At 41.3% G+C, this 21,102-nt stretch overlaps 1 protein-coding gene across 2 annotated transcripts in view; it reads right to left on the reverse strand.

Annotated features, from left to right (window-relative positions):
* Positions 1-8,746: 8,746 nt before the first annotated feature.
* LOC126262248 (cytochrome P450 6k1-like) overlaps positions 8,747-21,102 on the reverse strand; it is a 247,612-nt gene continuing 235,256 nt past the window's right edge. The window contains exon 9 of one of the 2 annotated variants that reach the window (XR_007546711.1): positions 8,747-8,939. Coding sequence is in view for 1 of the 2 variants with exons in the window: in XM_049958733.1 (XP_049814690.1) it covers positions 8,973-9,139 (167 nt within the window). In the remaining variant the exon portion in view is untranslated. The other variant, XM_049958733.1, reaches the window with a different exon arrangement.

Raw genomic sequence — 21,102 nt, forward strand, 5'->3', positions numbered from 1 at the left:
TTTGGCTGAGTTTTTATGATGTTATTATTACGATGACAATGTGTATTATGCTGTTGAGGTATGTTTATGATCAATAAGCTGATGCTATATGAGGAATGTGATTACGTGTTTATATATATATATTAACAATGAATAGAAGTTAGGGACTCTGGTTTGTGAAAAAGGATGTTGGAAACCGAGAATCATACTTTAAGAGTTATGAAATGTGTGTATATGCATGAATGTATCACTATGCTGGCGAAAATTTTTTGGACACTGTTATATTTACAGGATTTTGTTTCTACAGTTTTGAAACGCAAATTCTCGACCTGTGAAATTTTTATATGAGACTGTCACTGTAGTGCAAACTGGTGTCGTAAATATTTCGGTAAGAAAGTTAAGTGACCACCTGCACGTAATGCGTCGTGGGCACCCAGCTGCACGACAGTCGCCTGGAAAAAAGCCATTAGTGTGTGCCTTTCAGAGGCACAGGTGGAGTAAAAAAAAGGAGGTCATTATCCCCGCTATTGACATTTCTTTGTAGAAAGCGTCGCAAATACGACACGCTCAAACTTGAAAACATATGATTATACTGTGGAGCTCTTAATTTATGATATTTACTAAAATGTCTAATGAAATAATGAGAAACATTTTACATCTATTGTCTTTCTAGTTGAGAGATTGCTCATTTTGTTTAATATCTGGTTTCCAGCTGTGTTGCAGCATTGCTTTTATAAAATAAAATTAAATGCATTTGCTAATGTGAACACTTTCTGTCAACAGATCTGTTAGATAATAATTTTATGATCCTCATTCTTATTTTTTATGGTAGAGTAGGTTGTGGTGCACCACTTTAATTACATAGACATTAAGATGTGAATATACATTTACCTTATCTGCGTTGTTGTCTTTAGTGTACTATTTTTTCTGCTTGAGCTTTGTCATGTTTAGGTATAAGTTATTTCATTTGCTGCTGCTGGTTGCCAGGCATAGTGTTACTGAATTTGACTTTGTATTACTCTGTTAAGCCAGATTTACTACTGATTTATTTTTCTTGTTGCTGCACATTGGCTCATATTAGATGTAATGTATCATTTTCTCTGCTAATTTAGATTTACTGCTGCTAGCTTTGCCAATTTGCATCTTTTTGTCATTGCTGTTTGTGTTAATTGTTTTGTGCTGCTGCATTGCGTCGTCCCTTAGTTTAGTATCTGAGCTCAGTAGATTTAAGTTAGCTTAAGAGGGGGTAGACTATATAAGAAACTAACTATGATGAATTGGAAGAAATTCATTGAGAAGCTATAAGAAAATGGTTTTGCAAAAAAAAAAAAAAAAAAAAAAAGAGTAGTGTACAGTGTAGAAAAACTATTTTTGAAAGAGGATGTGAACAGAATACAGAAAGCAGGCTTAGATAGGACTTTTTGGGAATAATGATGAATGAAGGGAGATCTCCATGCAAAATACTGCAGTAAAACAAACCCTGTTCTTTCCTTTTGTGTCATCCCTCTATGTGTTTGTGTACCCTTGTGTATTTGTGTTTTTCCTGTCTTTATGTGTTTAGCTAATAAGATTTATGTTGTAGAATTTTTCTAGTACTAAGTTACATTCACTATGATGAGGAATACTGTTATCCTCAAATATAATTTGCATTAATAATGTGTTATTTTCTTTGTAAAGAAGTTTATAGACATTATTAATTCTGTTTTGTTTCAATGCTCATGTGTGAAATTAATGTTTCGAAAACTATTCTCATTATTTTATGTATTTACTTATGTCATAATTCCTGTAACACTGATGTATATGTCTATTTCTATTTTTTTGTAAAGCCGGTATTACTACAAATGTTATCTGTACTATTATGTTCGTTAATGATGTACTTTTTACCTTTGTAATTGCATTCTTATGTTGTAAATTTATAATTGTATAGACACCAGTTCTTCAAATTAAGTTACATTTCACTTATGTGAGAAGTAGGGACTGATAGTGTTTGCACGTGTGTTAATAATTCAGCAAGGGACTGGATAACAGCATTGCTGGTTCTAAGGACAATTCCAAAAACTTTGTGAGTGCGCAAGTGGTGGTTTATGGAGTTGCTATATTGTCTGCAAGACTCTTTGATGGTGATTGTGCAACTGCACAGTTGCAACAGATGGCTGCAGGCCGTCTCTACAAGGACTGAAGTGGGTCTGCACCTTCGATGGCCCACCGATACCATTATTTCTACAAGAACTGCAGTGGGTCTGCACCTCTGGTGGCCCACCAATACCATAATCTCTACAAGGACTGAAGTGGGTCTGCACCTTAGATGGCCCACCAATACCATTATTTCTACAAGGACTGCACTGGGTCTGCACCTCTGGTGACCCACCAATACCGTAATCTCTACCAGGACTACAGTGGGTCTACTCTGTAATGACCTGCTTACCAATATTCTTCTAAACTTCGACTGACTCTGCTGTGGGTTTGCTCTGTTGTGGCCCATTACCTGTCTGCATGCCAAGAGTCAGCACTGTCTTTCCGTTGGAAGGACAACACTACTTCTTCAAGACTGCATGGAAATCCACTACTTCCATGTGCATTTTCTTTTACTACTCAGACTTTGAGAAAGACAAACACTGCAATTTTACTGCGATAAATGATCAGGACTGTCTTTATGGACTGTGAGAAATTTTAGCTTTTGATCAACATTGTATCAATAAGTGTGTGCATTTGATTTCTTTGTTATTGTAAATGTGAAAAAATTTTAACAAATATGTATTGGCCAGTGCCCAAAACAATTTGTAAAATTTTTTGTGGGCAGCATGGGGGCTATGTAAGTAGGCTGTTTAGGTCGTAGCGCTCTGTATGAAAATCACTGGCTGTGCTGTGTGCAGTCTGTGGCTGGTTTGCATTGTTGTTGGCCATTGTAGTGTTGGGCAGTTGGCTGTGAACAGCGCGTAGCGTTGCGCAGTTGGAGGTGAGCCGCCAGCAGTGGTGGATGTGGGGAGAGAAATGGCGGAGTTTTGAAATTTGTAAGACTGGATGTCATGAACTGCTATATATATTATGACTTTTGAACACTATTAAGGTAAATAATTGTTTGTTCTCTATTAAAATCTTTCATTTGATAACTATGCCTATCAGTAGTTAGTGCCTTCCGTGGTTTGAATCTTTTATTTAGCTGGCAGTAGTGGCCCTCGCTGTATTGCAGTAGTTCGAGTAACGAAGATTTTTGTGAGGTAAGTGATTTGTGAGAGGTATAATTTAATGTTAGTCAGGTCCATTCTTTTGTAGGGATTATTGAAAGTCAGACTGCGTTGAGCTAAAAAAAAAAAAAAATATTGTGTGTCAGTTTAAAGACAGTCATGTATAATTTTTCTAAGGGGACGTTTCAAAATCTTTCCGTGGGAGCTCTGATTTATCTTACTTTATTATGATGATCCTTTCACCCCACGTAGATGGGTGACAACAAAATCTTTTCACACTTTGAGGAGGATACTGCTGGTTGAAATTTCATGTGGAGGTCCTGCCGCAGCAAAAAAAGGCTTTGTTTTAATATCCGCGGCACTCCTCCGTTATTCGCGATAATACTAAACGAACTGTCCTTCTTTGAACTTTTTCTGTGTCATCCATCAGTCCTGTCGGATGCGCTTCCCACAGCGCTCAGCAATACGACAGAAGAGGGCGGACAAGCGTGGTGTAAGCAGTCTCTTTAGTAGACCTGTTATATTGCCTAAGTGTTCTGCCAATATATCGTAGTCGCTTTCCCTGCGACATTATCTATGTGATCGTTCCAATTTATTTGTAATTTTAATCCATAAGTATTTAGTTGAGTTTACAGCTTTTAGATATGAGTGAGTTATCGTGTATGTGAAATTTAGCAGATTCCTTTTTGTACTCATTTGAATTACTTCACAATTTTCATGATTTCGAGTAATTGCCGCTTTTTGCACCATACAGATGCCTGAATCATCCGGTTTCATCATTCGATGACATTACATCACGGTAAGCCTTCTGGGAATCTAAAAATATGGAATCAGTTTCACGTCCCCTGTCGATGGCACTCATTACGTCGTGAGAGTAAAAGAGCTAGTTGTGTTACAAAAGAAGGATATTTTCCCAATCTGTGTTGACAATTTGTCAATAAATCGTTTTCTTAGAAGTGATTCACAATCTTCGAGCACAGTACATGTTCCAAACTCCTATTGCAAATCGACGTTAGTGATAAGGGTCTGTAATTCAACGGATTACTCCTAGTACTATCTTGGCTATATAAGAAACTATTAGCCTCGATTGCGGTAGTGAAACCAACCTTTACCTAGGTTCCAGCCCAAGTTATTGAGCCTTCTTCAGAAGATAAACCTGATTCTATAATATGTCTAAGAGGGCATGGCCTAGAAATAAAACTAAAACAGTCTGAATAGGCGTAGTCACATTTTAAAAATGCTGTACATAGGTACTAAGTCATCACCAAAGCTGAAGCTCCGCCGAGCGCCTCGTCTCCATGGACGCCGTGCGGTAGGCCTCGGGAGCTCATCTGCATCTACATCTACGTGATTACTCTGCTATTCACAATAAAGTGCCTGGCAAGAGGGTTCAATGAACCACCTTCAAGCTGTCTCTTTACCCTTCCACTCTCGAACGGCACGCGGGGAAAAACGAGCACTTAAATTTTTCTGTGCTAGCCCTGATTTTTCTTATTTTATCATGGTGATCATTTCTCCCTATTTAGGTGGGTGCCAACAGAATGTTTTCGCTATCCCCTATTTCGCGATAATACAAAACGAGCTGCCCTTCTTTGTACTTTTTCGATGTCATCCGTCAGTCGCACCTAATGCGGATCCCACACCACACAGAAATACTCCAGAATAGGGCGGACAAGAGTGGTGTAAGCAGTCTCTATAGTACACCTGTTGCACCTTCTAAATGTTCTCCCAATGAATCGCAGTCTTAGCTTTTCTCTACCCACAATATTATCTATGTGATCGTTCCAGTTTAGGTTATTTGTAATTGTAATCCATAAGTATTTAGTTGAATTTACAGCCTTCAGATTTGTGTGACTTATCGCGTAATCGAAATTTAGGGAATTTTTTTTAGTACTCATGTGAATAACTTCACACTTTTCCTTATTCAGGGTCAATTGCCACTTTACCCATCATACAGATATCGTATCTAAATCATTTTGCAAGTCGTTTTAATCATCTGATGACCTTACAAGACGGTAAATGACAAACATCATCTGCAAACAATGTAAGAGGGCTACTTAGATTGTCTCTTATGTCGTTAATATAGATCAGGAACGATAGAGGGCCTATGACACTTCCTTGGGGAACGCCGGATATTAGTTCTGTTTCACTCGATGACTTTCCGTCTATTACTACGAACTGTGACCTTTCTGACAGGAAATCACGAATCCAGTCGCACAACTGAGGCGATACTCCGTAGGCACGCAGTTTGCTTAAAAGACGCTTGTGAGGAACAGTGTCGAAAGCTCACGTAAGCATCCATCATACTCAAAGATGGGACCACCTTTATGCTGAATGGTATCTTCAACTTTTATAACAGTCATCTGTGGGATAGTATGCAGAACCCGCATGTAATGGTGACAGCGAATCATCAGAATCGGTGCAACCGGAATATATGGGCCGGGTTAATTGGCGCCCTATTTTGGGACCAATCTTCCTTCCACGTCGCCTAACAGGTCGGAACTATCGGAGTTTCTTGCGGATGACTTTGCCTCCCCTACTGAAAGAACTGCCATTGATGATTCGAACGGTTGTATGGCTGCTACATTATACGCTCCAGCCCACTTCGCCGTTAACGTCCGAACACATCTCTATCGTGTCTTCCCTGGTCGATGGATCGAACGAGGGAATCCAGTTGTATGGCCTGCTTATTCACCAGGGCTCAATCGGTGATATTTCTGGATATGGATATCATAAGTATCGTGTATGGTGTGCCCATTCCAGATGTGAAGGCACTGGAGCAGCGAATCCATGCCGCCTTAGCCAGTGTTCGGATGTAGCCTGACCGATGTCAACGTGTGGGACAGAACATTTCTACGGCGCATACACGTATCCGTTGAGGATCATGGAAACCATTTCTAACACATTCTGTAACTGTGGCTGCATGAAACAGCGCGTATTAGACCTCAGTCTCCGTAACAATGTATGACTGAATAAATGGAAACATGGAACTCATGCATTTCCTGACATAGGTTCATTAGACCTTTCTTGTTCCGTATCCTCTCATCGAACAATTCCTAGAGCTTGTATACGGTGGAAAAAATCACCCTACTTAAAAATAGAGGAAAATTTTTAGTGTGTGTGTGTGTGTGTGTGTGTGTGTGTGTGTGTGTGTGTGTGTGTCTACGCAAAAGAACTTTTAGTAATATATTTCTTTTTTGAGTTGAAATGTGTTTACTTGTATTTAACACACCGTTTATCCACAGTAAAAGTGAGTCTCTTTGTGCCATCACTCATGTTTAAGGACATAACAATGTGTTTGTGTCAGTCACTATGTTTGGTCCTTTCTCCGTCGCTGTCCCTACTAGCATCTTCAAATTACGGTTGTTCACTCCCTTTGCACTTTGGTCTGTGAATAAGCCAGAAAAGAGGGGAATCTAAGCGTTTGAAGTGTGGCGTTACAGAAGGCAAGGGTTGCGAAAGATCCGCGCAGAATGTGTGAAGCAAAAAATAAGTGAAAAACTCTGATTAGAAAAAGGACAGGACATGTGTTAAGACACGATGGAATAGAGTACCTGGTACTAGTCAGAGTCATAAAGGGTAAGGAATGTAGGAGAAAACAGAGGCTGTAGTTATCGTCATCATGAGACACTAAATGCAATGACTTGTTGATCTATCTCTATTTTCCCATCATTCACCGTATTTATTATTCGGCTGTATTTGCTGTAGTTCATTTATTGGTGACACTCTGTAACATGTTTTTATGAAGCTGGTACACTGAATAGATAAATATAACAGACAAGCGAGGGCAAACATTAAAATAGGAAATAGCGTGCGACCCAAGTACAAAATCAATTTACTCACGTTGATCAATCGAGAAGCAAGAAATAAATTCATTATATTTATTTGTAGTGTTTTAAGAGTTGGTCGTAAAGGGTTGACTCCAGAGAAACCAGAAAGGGAAAAATTAGATGCATCAGAAATGAGGATACGGATAAGAGCCACAAAACACCCTAACCTGGGAAAAAATTTAACTAACGAATGTTACAATAACTTACTTCTTGTTTTTTGTGATACGGAAAAAAACTACATTAACTGTACACCTAATTCCACATTATCTTGGGTTGTCGGACATTATCACCAGTGACTGGAATACATACCACAAAATTTAGGGGTGTTAAGTGTAACTGCTGCTCTTTGATAAGGAGACTGACAATAGAGATGAAATAATGGTGGACCGCTTCAAATCAGTCAAAACACTAACGGGATTGCAAGTAAAAATTGTTTCTTAGGCTTAAGTCCAGTTCTTCAGTAATCCTCCCCACCGCCATAAAGCCTTTCTTTGGGCTGCACAGTCAAATACCTGTCTCTGTGACTCTTTATAGAGGACATTTATTTTCTCATCAGCGTGAACGTATTGGTACACGCACGTCAAGACCTCTAGGCCCTTCGTTGATTTTAAGTCTCTTTTCAGCGGCTGTAATATTGTTTACAACTGCTTTGTTTGCTTCCTGCCTTGTTTATTTGTAATACGAAAAATATACTGTTTTTAAATGTATTTTTTCTCAGTTTTCTACGCACTATTTTTAACGTTATGATGTCTTATTTTGCATTATTTAACTCCACATTTAGCCTCACTTATCTATCTTTGCGCGCTTCCGTTCAACAACTAACAGTATCCAATGATATTTCATCTAGTTTGCCTTTGATTGCAACTTGGTTTTCTTACTACTACTGTGCTTCCCTCAAACTGGATCGATTTTCTCTACAAGATTACCCCTTCTTTATTTTTACTTAATACGTTCCTGTGTCGAGCAGGGTGTTTATTTCAATTGTCCTTTTGCATCTTGCTTACTTTCGGCATTACGATATGCCGCTTGGACTTACATTTCAACATAGGAAGTTACGCTCTTGGAGATGAAATTAATGTTATCCGCATGCTCATAATCTTCTAAAGCGAATAGAAAAATATTGTTTCCTTACCTTACATATTATTCCAGCGTTGTAGAAGGTAGAAAAACATTGCAACAAATGAATCTGATGTTCAGTCTAGATCGATCAAAACACAAAGGTAAATCACACTAAGGTGGAGTTTCGTGATGTAGAGCACTCAGGCCAACTTGAGTGCAATTTTTATGCGTTTTTCCACTGCCGTCCAGGAAAATGACGGACTTTATCCGTTCCCGTCCCCTGTCGTGTGCACAAAACATCACAAACATCGTTTATTTATTGCAATTGCATCCCACATGGCCTTGGTGGCAAAGGCGTCATTTAGGTTGTCAAAGAAAAATGAATTTTAAAAGTAGTAACAGATTTTGAGAATAAATTGTAAGTACATAAAATCGTGTCATACAGGTATTTCACAAAAGCATTGTTCTGTGTCAACCAAATGTACCGGTTTTGTACCATAGCTGGATCTCAACCTTGCAAGTGACATCTATGGGATTGGCACTCTTCCAGGAGGCTGTTGTCTAAAGCCGGCACTGGATGACAACACCTGACAATGGCCGCTGTGATTTTCCTTCTCGATAATCTTGCGAATAGCTGTTGTATTAACAATCATCAACTTACAAATGTTTGAGAGAAAAAGGTAGTGATATCTGTACCTGGTAGACTTGTTTATTTATTTACATTAAGTACATAAACATAATACATGCTGTTAAAGGTACAATACTGAAGATTTCATGGTCACACAAGGATGTACAGTAGTCGTTCATATTGTAAAGCCACTGTGTAAGCATTTTCTGCGAGTCATAATGCTTGATAACGTACACAACGCAAAACCACTAATCACACCTTCAGACACGATTGTTCTTCAGTGCTGTCCTCCTAGGAACGCTTTACAAACTTAAGATGGATTCCACTCTTAGTCATAAGAACAAAGGACCTAGGATGGTAATCCAGGTTAGTTACTGTCTTCTCTGTGGGTCGCACACTGTACTTTGACATGATGTTCACAAGACCCACTTTGGTTTGCAACAGGCCCATCCTCATACCTGAAATATACACAGAAATGTAATTATACAGCTGGATGAAGTGATTCTGAATCAACTGCCCCTATTCATTAGGAAGTAAAGGCCGTTCTTTGCCATGTCCCTTAAGTAGGACGACAGGCGCTTCAGAGAAAATATAACTGGAGCTACATTTCGACATGTAGATACACTTACTCAGTGAATTCTCTAAACTTGGCAAAAGCATTAAACTTTACTACTAGTTTTCCGCAAAGCATATAAGAACAAGTGCCCACATGTAAGATCTCATGAAATCACATAAGACAATAAGTGTCTGCCGCAGTTGTTAGGTCGGTTACTGCCTCTAAAATGGCAGGTTATCAAGATTTAAGTGTGATTGAATATGGTGTTATAGCCGTCGCACGAGCAATGGGTCACAGCATCACCGAAGTAGCGATGAAGGGGATTTTTCCGTACGACGATTTCACGAGTGTACCGCGAACTTCAAGAATCTGGTAAAACATCAAATCTCCGACATCGCTGCGACCGGAAATAGATACTGCAAGAACGGAACCAACGACGACTGAACGGAATCTTTCAATTTGACAGAAGTGCAACCCTTCCGCAATTTGCTGCAGATCTCAGTGCTGGCCTACCAAGAGTCAGCGTGCGAACCGTTCAACGGAACATCATCGATACGGGCTTTCGGAGCCGAAGACCCACTCGTATACCCTTGATGACTGCACGACACCAACATTCGACTGTTGATGACTGGAAAGAAGTTGCCTGGTGGGACGAGTCTAGCTTCAAACTGTACTGAGTGGATGGACGTGTACGGATATGGAGACAACTTCATGAATCCATGGGCCCTGCATGTCAGAAGGAGACTGTTCTAGCTGATGGAGGCTTTGCAGTGGAGTGGGGCGTGTGCAGTTGGAATGATATGGGATCCCTGATATGTCTGTTTACGATTCTGACAGGTGACACGGACGTAACCAACCTGTCTGATCACCTGCATCCCTTCACGTCCAGTGTGCATTCAGACGGACTTGGGCAATTCCATCAGGACAATGTGACGCACCACACGTCCAGAATTGCTACAGAGTGGCTCCAGGAACACTCTTCTGAGTTTAAACACTTTCGCTGGCCACCAAATTCCCCAGACACCCACATTATTGAGCATATGTGGGATGCCTTGCAACGTGCTGTTCAGAAGCTCTCCCTTTGTACTCTCAAGGATTTATGGAGAGCTCTGCAGGGTTCATGGTATCAGTTCCCTCCAGCACTACTTCAGACATTAGTCAAGTCCACGCCACGTCGTGTTGCGACATTTCTGAGTGCTCGCCTGGGCCCTACACGATATTAGACAGGTGTTCAGTGTATATGACAGGCAGCGTGTTAAACCATGGTGCCTACAGTTCAGAAGTGTTAACCAAAGACTCGTCCCAAGATAAACCGAGGAAACGAGGCACGACGGTGACCCAACAACCTAGGCTGCATAAGTAATGGGGAATCAAACAGTGAGTGACGATAAACATGTAGGAACCGTGGAAGCCGTGAACAATGATGCAGCACCAAACCGCAGAACCACTTATAACCGAGAGCTTGGCATTTCCAGTGAGAGGTCTGCAGAGGTAGCAAACAATGAGCGCAACCATAGACAGGAGCAAGTTGTTACTGGGAGCCAGCCAATGGCGACAAACGACGCAGATCAACAACCGCCCTGACATAATAACTCAACAGCAACATGAACAGGCAGAGGAAGACCAGCATAATACGCAAGGAATGATTGAACTCAGATAGCAAGACATACAATGGCCACCGTTAACGAGTCCTGAGCAAAGCAACACTGCAAGTAAAACCAACAGTTCTCATGGAACGAGTAAGCAGTCTGACAAGCAAAAGTAGAAGCGTGCGATGAAAACCGACAAAACGAAACGCAGCTCGGGTAAACAGTTAAAAGGGGACATACATGACTTGAAAGGAAATGTAAATAGAATGAAGCAATTACTGAGAAATGATGAAGGATGTACACGTCACAGGTCCCAAAGCGGCGCTGACGTCGAAGTGGAAAATGAAAGACAAGATCCGGATCCAATGGAATTAAGAACACGAACCCACCTGTGGACATTGGGCAGATGAAACGAAGGAATGTCCCACCATGTACTTAGAAGAAATGACACAACATTATAAAACTGTAACACTAAATACAGAATAGAATCGGAGACGAAACGAAAGTTTCAAACAATGCTTATATTTGGAAGATACGCACATTGCTCTGGTACAGGCAGTAGTCACATACAAAACAAATGAACTTACCGGATATGACGAAGCTACCAAAATAGGGAGCGCATGCGGAATAGGTGTCCTATACAAACAACGTATTCAGTATACGACACGATCGCTACTCGAATGCCGAAGAGATAATATCACCATAAAAATTCATGATATGTTAATCATAAAGTATATAATCCAACGGGCAGCGTCGGTCGTAGGTAGAGAAAGGAATTTCTCAAGTAATCAGTTGCAGTTTTAATAATATGGACTTATAATAAAATTATTATCGAAGTCCCAATTTCAGTTTTTTCCAAGGATTCTAGTATTTAATACAAGAACTTAAATAAGTGGACACCCGTATGTAAGTTCATGCCAGTGCTACCAGTGCAGCTACATCACCAATGTCGCTAAAATCGGGTTACATAGAATCTACGGGATGTGATCAAAAAATACGGTGAATAAATTTTTTTAGCAGCGGCTGCTGACACGACAACCATTTGATGTAACTTGTCCGATAACTTGATCCGTTGAGACAGACAGCATCTGGTTGGAGCACGTTCTGACTTGTCACTCAGCGTCCAGCGACGCTAGAGTGGAGTTGTGTTTACCGACTGTGTCACGCGTCGTGAATTTCGAACAACGCGGGAACATTAAATTCCGTTTCAAGTTGCAAGGAAACGCCCAAGAAAGTCAAGAAATATTAAAACTGATGTGTAGCGATAATGATGTAACTCTGAGGACTGTTTACAAGTGTTACGAGCATTTTAAAAACATAAATCAGTCGGTAGAAGGCGAGCATACAGAAAGTGGCAAAAATTGTCCGTTCAAGCGGGCGAAGAACTATTCGAGAGTTTACCGAAGAACTTAACACCTTGCACGGTTCCGGGGAAAAGCATTCTAACTGATGATTTGCAAATGAGACAAGTGATTGTAAAATTTGTTCCCAGACTTTTGAGTGATGAACAGAAGAAAAATGGTGTGTCAGTTTGCGCGGAGTTGAAGGATCCTCTTTATGCAGGAACGTAGTTCACATCCAAAATTCTAACTGGAGATGGAACTTGGGTTTATGGATTTGACCATGACACGAAAATTTAGAATACCTAATAGGAAAACTGAATTCCCTCGCTCTAACATGCCACGTCAGCCAAAATCGAATATCATAGTCATGCTCATTGTTTCTTTGGTTTTGAGGGCATAGGGCAATCGGAGTTCGTTACAAGTGAAACGTCCCCTTTTAACAATTTTTTACAACTGTGCTTAACCTGACACACAATATTTTTTTTTTTTTAGCGCAACGCAATCTGACTTTCAAAATCTCTAGAAGAGAATGGCCCTGACTAACATTAAACTATCTCTTTCACAAATCACTTACCTCAGAAAAATCTTCGCTGCTCAAGCTACTGCAATACAGCGAGCGCCACTACTGCCAGCTAAATAAAAGATTCAAACTATGGAAGGCACTAACTACTGATAGGGATAGTTAGCAAATGAAAGATATTAATAGAGAACAAACAATGTATTTACCTTGATATCATGACAAATTACAAAACTGCGCCATCTCTCTCCCCACATCCACCACTGCTGGTGGCACACCTCCAACTGCCCAACGCTACGCGCTGTTCACAGCCAGCTGCCTAACACTACAATGGTTGAGTATTACAACAATGCAAAGCAGCCACAGACTGCACACGGCACAGCCGGTGATTTTCATACAGAGGTGGCGTTACTAATAAAAAAACCTAAACAGCCTACTTACATAGCCCCCATGCTCCCCACAAAAGATTTTACAAATTTTGTTGGGCACTGGCCAATACATATTTGTTAAAATTTTTTTTCACAATTACAATAACAAAGAAATCAAATGCACACACTTATTGATACAATGTTGGTCAAAAGCTAAAATTTTCTCACAGTCCATAAAGACAGTCCTGATCATTCATCACATTGCAGTGTTTTTCTCAAAGTCTGAGCAGTAAAAGAAAATGCACACGGAAGTAGTGGATTTCCATGCAGTCTTGAAGAAGTATCGTTGTCCTTCCAACGGAAAGACAGTGCTGACTCTCGACATGCTGACAGGTAATGGGCCACAAGAGAGCAAACCCACAGCGGAGTCAGTCGAAGTTTTGAAGAGTATTGGTGGGTAGGTCATCACAGAGCAGACCCACTGTAGTCCTGGTAGAGATTACGGTATTGGTGGGCCACCAGAGGTGCAGACCCACTGCAGTCCTTGTAGAAATAATGGTATTGGTGAGTCATCAAAGGTGCAGACCCACTGCAGTCCTTGTAGAGATAATGGTACTGGTGAGTCAGCAAAGACGCAGACCCACTGTAGTCCTTGTAGAGACGGCCAGCAGCCATCTGTTGCGACTGTGCAGGTGCACAATCACCATCGAAGAGTCTTGCGGATAATGTAGCAAGTCCATAACCACCACTTGTGCACTCACAAAGTTTTTGGAATTGTCCTCAGAACCAGCAATGTTGTTATCCAGTCCCTTGCTGAATTATTAACACACGTGCAAACACTAACAGTCCCTACTTCTCACATATTGTCCATATACTATGACCAATAGAAACGTGTGCAGTGAAATGTAACTTACAAGTTACTTAATTTGATGACCTGGTGTCAATTACAATTTTATAACATAAGAACACAATAACAAAGGTACAAAACACATCATTCAAGAACATAACAATACAAATAACAGTTGCGGTAATAGGGGCTTTACAAAAGAATAGAAATAAACATATACATCAGTGTTACAGGAATTATGACATAATTTCATACATAAAAGATCAGAATAACTTTTGAAACATCAACTTCACACCTAAGCATTAACACAGAACAGATAAATGTCTAATCATCTTTACAAAGTAAATAACATATTATCAATGCAAATTATATTTGAGGATCACAGTATTCCTCATCATAGTGAATGTAGCTTAGTATTAGAAGAAGAAAAAAATTCTATGAAACTACACAAAGACAGGAAGAAAACAAATACACAAGGGTACACAAACACATAGTGGGATAACACAATGGAAAGGACAGGGTTCGTTTTCAGTGTAACTTTTGGTACTGCAGTCCAACCCAAAACTTCATTCCATAGATCTTTCGTCTTATTTCCACATTTGTTTCCACCAAAAAAATCCTATTCAAGCATGCTTTCTGTATATATATATGTTCACATATTTCTTACCTCATTATTTATTTTCCATTATCTTACTTCATCATTTATTTCCAAGAAAATCCTACCTAAACCTGTTGTCCCTAAACCCTACTTTTTTTTGGCTCATATCCTATTTCAAAATACTGTTTTGGCCAAACCATTTTCTTATAGATTTTCAATGTATTTCTTCCAATTCTTCATAGTTAGTTTCTTATATAGTCTACCCCCTCTTAAGCTAACTTAAATCTACTGAGCTCAGATATATATACCAAGGGACGAGGCAATGCAGCATCACATAAAACAATTAATATAAACAGCAATGAAAAAAAAAACGCAGATTTGCGAAGCAAGCAGTATTAAGAAATTAGCAAAGCAATTGTAATATTACAACTAATCTAAGGCAATGTGCAGCAAACAATAAAAATATAAAAATAAATCATTAGTAAAACTGGCTTAACAGAATAATACAAAATCAAATTCAATAACACTATGCCTGGCAAACAGCAAGTACTTATACCTAAATATGACATAGCTCAAGCAGAAAAATTGTACACTAAAGATAACAATGCAGATAAGGGAAATGTATAATCACATCTTAATGTCTAAGTAATTAAAGTGGTGCACCACAAAAACTAATTCTACAAAAAATTACTCAGTAGTTGAAAAGAAAATTATGTGTCGCCCAATGAAACGTCCCCTTTTAACAATTTTTTACAACTGTGCTTAACCTGACACACAATATATTTTTTTTTTAGCGCAACGCAATCTGACTTTCAAAATCTCTAGAAGAGAATGGCCCTGACTAACATTAAACTATCTCTTTCACAAATCACTTACCTCACAAAAATCTTCGCTGCTCAAGCTACTGCAATACAGCGAGCGCCACTACTGCCAGCTAAATAAAAGATTCAAACTATGGAAGGCACTAACTACTGATAGGGATAGTTAGCAAATGAAAGATATTAATAGAGAACAAACAATGTATTTACCTTGATATCATGACAAATTACAAAACTGCGCCATCTCTCTCCCCACATCCACCACTGCTGGTGGCACACCTCCAACTGCCCAACGCTACGCGCTGTTCACAGCCAGCTGCCTAACACTACAATGGTTGAGTATTACAACAATGCAAAGCAGCCACAGACTGCACACGGCACAGCCGGTGATTTTCATACAGAGGTGGCGTTACTAATAAAAAAAACCTAAACAGCCTACTTACACAAGGGTAACTATTGTAAACACCGAACTTTGCAAGGGCGTACTGCAACGTTTGCGAAACGGTATATGAAGAAAGAGTCCAGGAAAATGGTCCAATGGCTTCCTTCTTCATCATGACATCACGCCGCTCCACACTTCGCTTTTGATTTCCGAGTTTTTGGTCGATCAAGGTTTTTCCAGTCTGGGTTCAAAATGGTTCAAATGGCTCTGAGCACTATGGGACTTAACATCTGAGGTCATCAGTCCCCTAGAACTTAGAACTACTTAAACCTAACTAACCTAAGGACATCACACACATCCAAGCCCGAGGCAGGATTCGAACCTGCGACCGTAGCGTTCGCGCGGTTCCAGACTGTAGCGCGTAGAACCGCTCGGCCACTCCGGCCGGCTGTGCGGCTGATCTCGGCGGAGGTTCGAGTCCTCCCTCGGGCATGGGTGTGTGTGTTTGTCCTTTGGGTAATTGAGGTTAAGTTGTGTGTAAGCTTAGGGACTGATGACCTTAGCAGTTAAGCCCGATAAGATTTCACACACATTTTTTACTCACCAGATTTAGCACGATGCGAAATCTGGCTCTTCTTAAAACTTGAAACTGAGCTTAAAGGAAAACGTTTTGACACTATTTCTGTCATTGAGAGGGCCAGGACAGAACAACTGAACGCCATTCCAAAAGTAGCCTTCGAGAAATGCTTCCAGTCAGGGATTCAGCGCTGGGATAGGAACATTGCCAGCCAATGTCAAGACTCTAAAGAAGATTAAATCAAATTCCATGTGAGCTTACACTTTGTTTCTAATAAAACTATTTACCATAGTTTTGATCACACCTCTTATATTTTTGACAATGCCAAGAATTATCTGGTGGATAGAAAAATATGGCTATTGGCCAATGAGGTTCCCTGATCACTCAGCATACAATATCGAACTAAGTGATCTACAGCAGGAAACTTTCTAGCATATGAAGTATGGCATATGAACACAGATCTCTCAAACCAACCAGATATACAGAAATACGGAACAAGTGCCTACACATTCAAAACAAATATATCTATGTATTAGAAACCAAGGTAGCTTGATGTGAAATAGTTTATTTGATGACCAGTTTCGACACTAACAAGCTTTCAGCCTCAAACCTACAATGTACAGATAGAATAATGTCAATGGAGTAATTTGCATGGTCGTACAACAGTTATACAGAAGGAACCATAATATCTCGCGGTTCTAGGCGCGCAGTCCGGAACCGCGCGACTGCTACGGTCGCAGGTTCGAATCCTGCCTCGGGCATGGATGTGTGTGATGTCCTTAGGTTAGTTAGGTTTAAGTAGTTCTAAGTTATAGGGGACTGATGACCACAGCTGTTAAGTCCCATAGTGCTCAGAGCCATTTGAACCATTTGAATAAAAATTAAATACATCCCAGAAGCACAATTAGACATCAGTCTAGTCGACATACTGAGAACATGCTCCAACTGTAGTAATACAGCTCCATCCTCGTTTGTCAAATATATAAAACTTGCTAAATAAAATATCTATAGCACCAACAAGCTGTACAGGAAATACGACAGGTGATGCGTCCGCGACTACTCAGGAAGACTGGAGCCGCTATGCTGTAGCGCCCATGTTGCGTCGTTTCAAGCTTGGTCGCCAGGTGGCTCCACCGCACCGAGGCAACAGTATAGACAAAAACTTAGTTCCAACTGGACAATAAACACTGACTCGGCTCACACCACAAAACAGATGACAATAACGAAGACCGAGATATTTTCTTATAACATTCTTGACAGTCTGTGATCAGCTTTTTCACAAGGGTTATTGGTGTTAGTACCAAAAAGGCTCAACGCTTACAAAATCCAAACACTGTGCAGTACTGGTTTCAAAATATGGACACGACTGTTGAATAAAAGGCTAATAGGAGTTCTCGCTGAGATACAACATCGATATAAAAAAAGTGCGATAAAAGGATACAATATTCCGAATATCGGGATATAGCACTCCCAACATGGGGAGAATAGCAAAGTTAGTATTAGCTTTAACGGTTTTGCCAAACTCTACGACAGAGTTAATCAAGACTTATTAATTAATGTAATGGGCAAAATGGGATCTGAGGGAAAGTTCGTTAGTATAACACAACAGTGCATCCCTGATACTCAATTTACAAAATAATGGTGAAACAGCTCGACCAATACTGGAGAAATGAGCTACACGACAGAGCTGCCCACATCCTGTAACTCTTTATGCAATTACAGTAAATCCATTTGTGGTGTCACAGCCAGACACCACACGTGCTAGGAGGTAGCTTAATCGGCCGCGGTCCTGTAGTACATGTCGGACCCGCGTGTCGCCACTGTGTGATCGCAAACCTAGCGCCACCACAAGGCAGGTCTCGAGAGACTGACTCGAACTCACCCGAGTTGTACGGACGACAGAGCTAGCGACTAGACGTACGAAGCCTTTCTCTCTCATTAGCCGAGAGACAGAATAGCCTTCAGCTAAGTTAATGGCTACGAACTAGCAAGGCGCCATTAGCCTTACAGTGATTGTAATTAGAGTCTCACTTGTGTTCACCATAGAGATGTACAAGAAGACATTAAAGATAAGTATATGAGAAGCTCCGTTCTTTTCTTCATAGCATTAATTACGTATCCTGTTCCAGTACTTCATGCCCGTCTGCGTTAGTCTCGCGTGCCCTTTAAGCCACCTCTATCTACAAGGTGTTGGCCCAGCTGCCGACACATCACATGGCGACGAGTCTACAAAGGATCTTGTGTTTTACTTTGCACTAATTTCTTTGTGTCATGGCTTCGCCACACTCTCCAGATGTACTGTCCGAATTTTATCGCTTGCAGAATCAGCAGACGCAGGCGTTATTGGATGCTCTTGGACAGCTCGTCCAGGGTCAACGTGTGCTGCACACCGATGCGGCCGCCGCCGCTTCATCGCTACCGCCGCCACAACATGCTGTTGCACTTCAATTCAGACCCTTTGATGCCACCCACGAGTCATGGCACGAGTGGTCCCGTCAGTTCGACTTCCACCTAGCAGCCTACAGAATTCGAGGTAATGAGCGGCAGCCGTTTTTGCTTTCTTGTGTCGGTGTGTCCACCTACCGAGTGATAGTGAAGTTGTTTCCCCGGTGCGACGTAGCAACTCTGTCCTACGATGAAATTTTGTCTGCTTTAGATGCCTATTTCAAGGAAACAGTAAATGTCGTTGCAAGAAGGTATACGTTCTTTCGTACAAAACGTACGGCCGGTCAGACTAATAGGGAGTGGGTTCGACATTGCAAGGACTTACTAGGGATTGTGCGTTTGAATGCGAATGTGGACTTCCTTATTCAGATACTATGGTGCGTGATGCAATAGCACAGAACGTTTCTGATGTTCGCATACGGGAACAGATTTTGAAACTAGTTAATCCCTCCCTTCAACAAGTGATAGACATATTGGATAGGCAAGACACACTTGACTTTGCTCAGGACTCATTTGCAACTTCGCCGGCAGTGTGTCGCATTCACCGGCCCGCCGGGCCCGCTGCACGGGACGCTCAGTGGCCGTCGCGCCCGTCAGCGCAGCGGCAGCCTAGCTCGCAAACACGTGCGCCGCGTAAGCAAGCTAATGCAGTGAAATCATGCCCGCGGTGTGCAACTAGACATTCGCGTGAAAATTGCCCGTCACGCCAAGCTATGTGCTTTTACTGTCATAAGAAAGGACATGTCCAAAGTGTTTGCCAGAAAAAGCTCAGATCAGACACTCACACCAATTCCAGGCCCTTTGCTTCGCGCCGGCATCGAACCAAGGAAACTCAGGCTCGTGAACCTTCGCCCATGGATATTCATGCAGTTCATTCCACCCCGTCCGGTGACGTGTTCATTCCACAAAAAGTGTGCGTCGATGTCGACGGAAGTCCCGTCACGTCGCACGTAATTCTGTCCCAGTGTCTGTTCCAGTTGCACAACACAGTTGCTTTTGTCGTCAGCAGGACAATAAACTTTTTGTAGACTTAGACTTTGCAGGCAAAGTGATACCATTCCAGCTCGATACCGGAGCTGCAGTTTCATTGCTCAATCACGACACGTACAACCAACTGGGCAAACCTCCGTTGCGTGCCGCAAATGTTCAGCTCAATAGTTACTCAGGCCAGAAAATACCAGTGTTAGGACAGTGCCGCCTTCTTGCAACATACGAGGGACAAACAAAACTTGTGTCATTTTACGTTCTTCGTTCTTCTACTGCAGTGAACTTGTTTGGTTTAGATTTATTTCAGTTGTTTAATTTGTCTATAGTAAATCAGGTCCTCTCAGTGATTCAGACTGTGCCTTCCGCCAGTGTTTCTAGTCTATGTGAGGAATTTGCAGACATTTTTGCACCGATCCTTGGTTGCGCTAAGAACTATGCAGCACATTTGGAACTGAAAGAGAACGCGCAACCGAAATTTTTCAGAGCGCGCAATGTTCCCCACGCATTGTGCGATGAGGTCGCAAGAACATTAAACGATTTAGAATCTCAAGGTGTAATTGAACGTGTGCAGGCTTCTCTCTGGGCCTCACCCTTAGTAATTTTGCCAAAACCTTCCGGAAAATTGAGACTTTGTGTGGACTTCAAGGCAACTGTGAATCCCCAACTTGTGTCTGCAACTTTTCCTTTGCCCCGCCCGGAAGATCTTTTTGACAAACTGTGCCCGGGAAAATATTTTTCAAAGTTGGACCTAGGAGATGCTTACTTGCAAATACCTGTGGACGAAGAATCCCAGCGCGTCTTGGTGGTAAACACGCATCTTGGTTTGTATCGCTTCAAAAGACTGCCTTTCGGGTGTGCGTCCGCACCTGCATTGTTTCAGCAATATTTACAAACTGTTTGTGCGTCGGTCCCTACTGCTGCGAACTATCTGGACGATATTGTGATCTCCGGAAAGACAGAAGCCGAACATTTGCAAAATCTCCGGACATTATTTCAGGTCTTGCGACAAAATGGTCTTCGCTTGAGGAAGGACAAATGTGTGTTTTTTGCTCGGGATTTACCCTACCTGGGCCATGTCCTCAATGCCCAAGGAATACATCCGAGTCCAGAGCACCTCCATGCCATACAGGATTTGCCGTCACCGCAGAACTTGAAACAGCTGCAAAGTGTGTTGGGTAAAATAAATTATTATCATAAATTTCTGCGCAATGCTTCTTCCATTTCAGCTCCGCTTCATCGCTTACGCCGTAAAGCTGTTCCGTTCGTCTGGACGACGGAATGCGAACGCGCCTTTAGCCAGTTGAAATCGGCGTTGCTTTCACATAGTTGCCTTACGCCATTCGATCCCCGAAAACCCCTTTTGTTGATGGTAGATGCATCGGATTTCGGGATCG

This window comes from Schistocerca nitens, chromosome 6 (genome assembly GCF_023898315.1).
Source record: "Schistocerca nitens isolate TAMUIC-IGC-003100 chromosome 6, iqSchNite1.1, whole genome shotgun sequence".
Lineage (NCBI taxonomy): Eukaryota > Metazoa > Arthropoda > Insecta > Orthoptera > Acrididae > Schistocerca > Schistocerca nitens.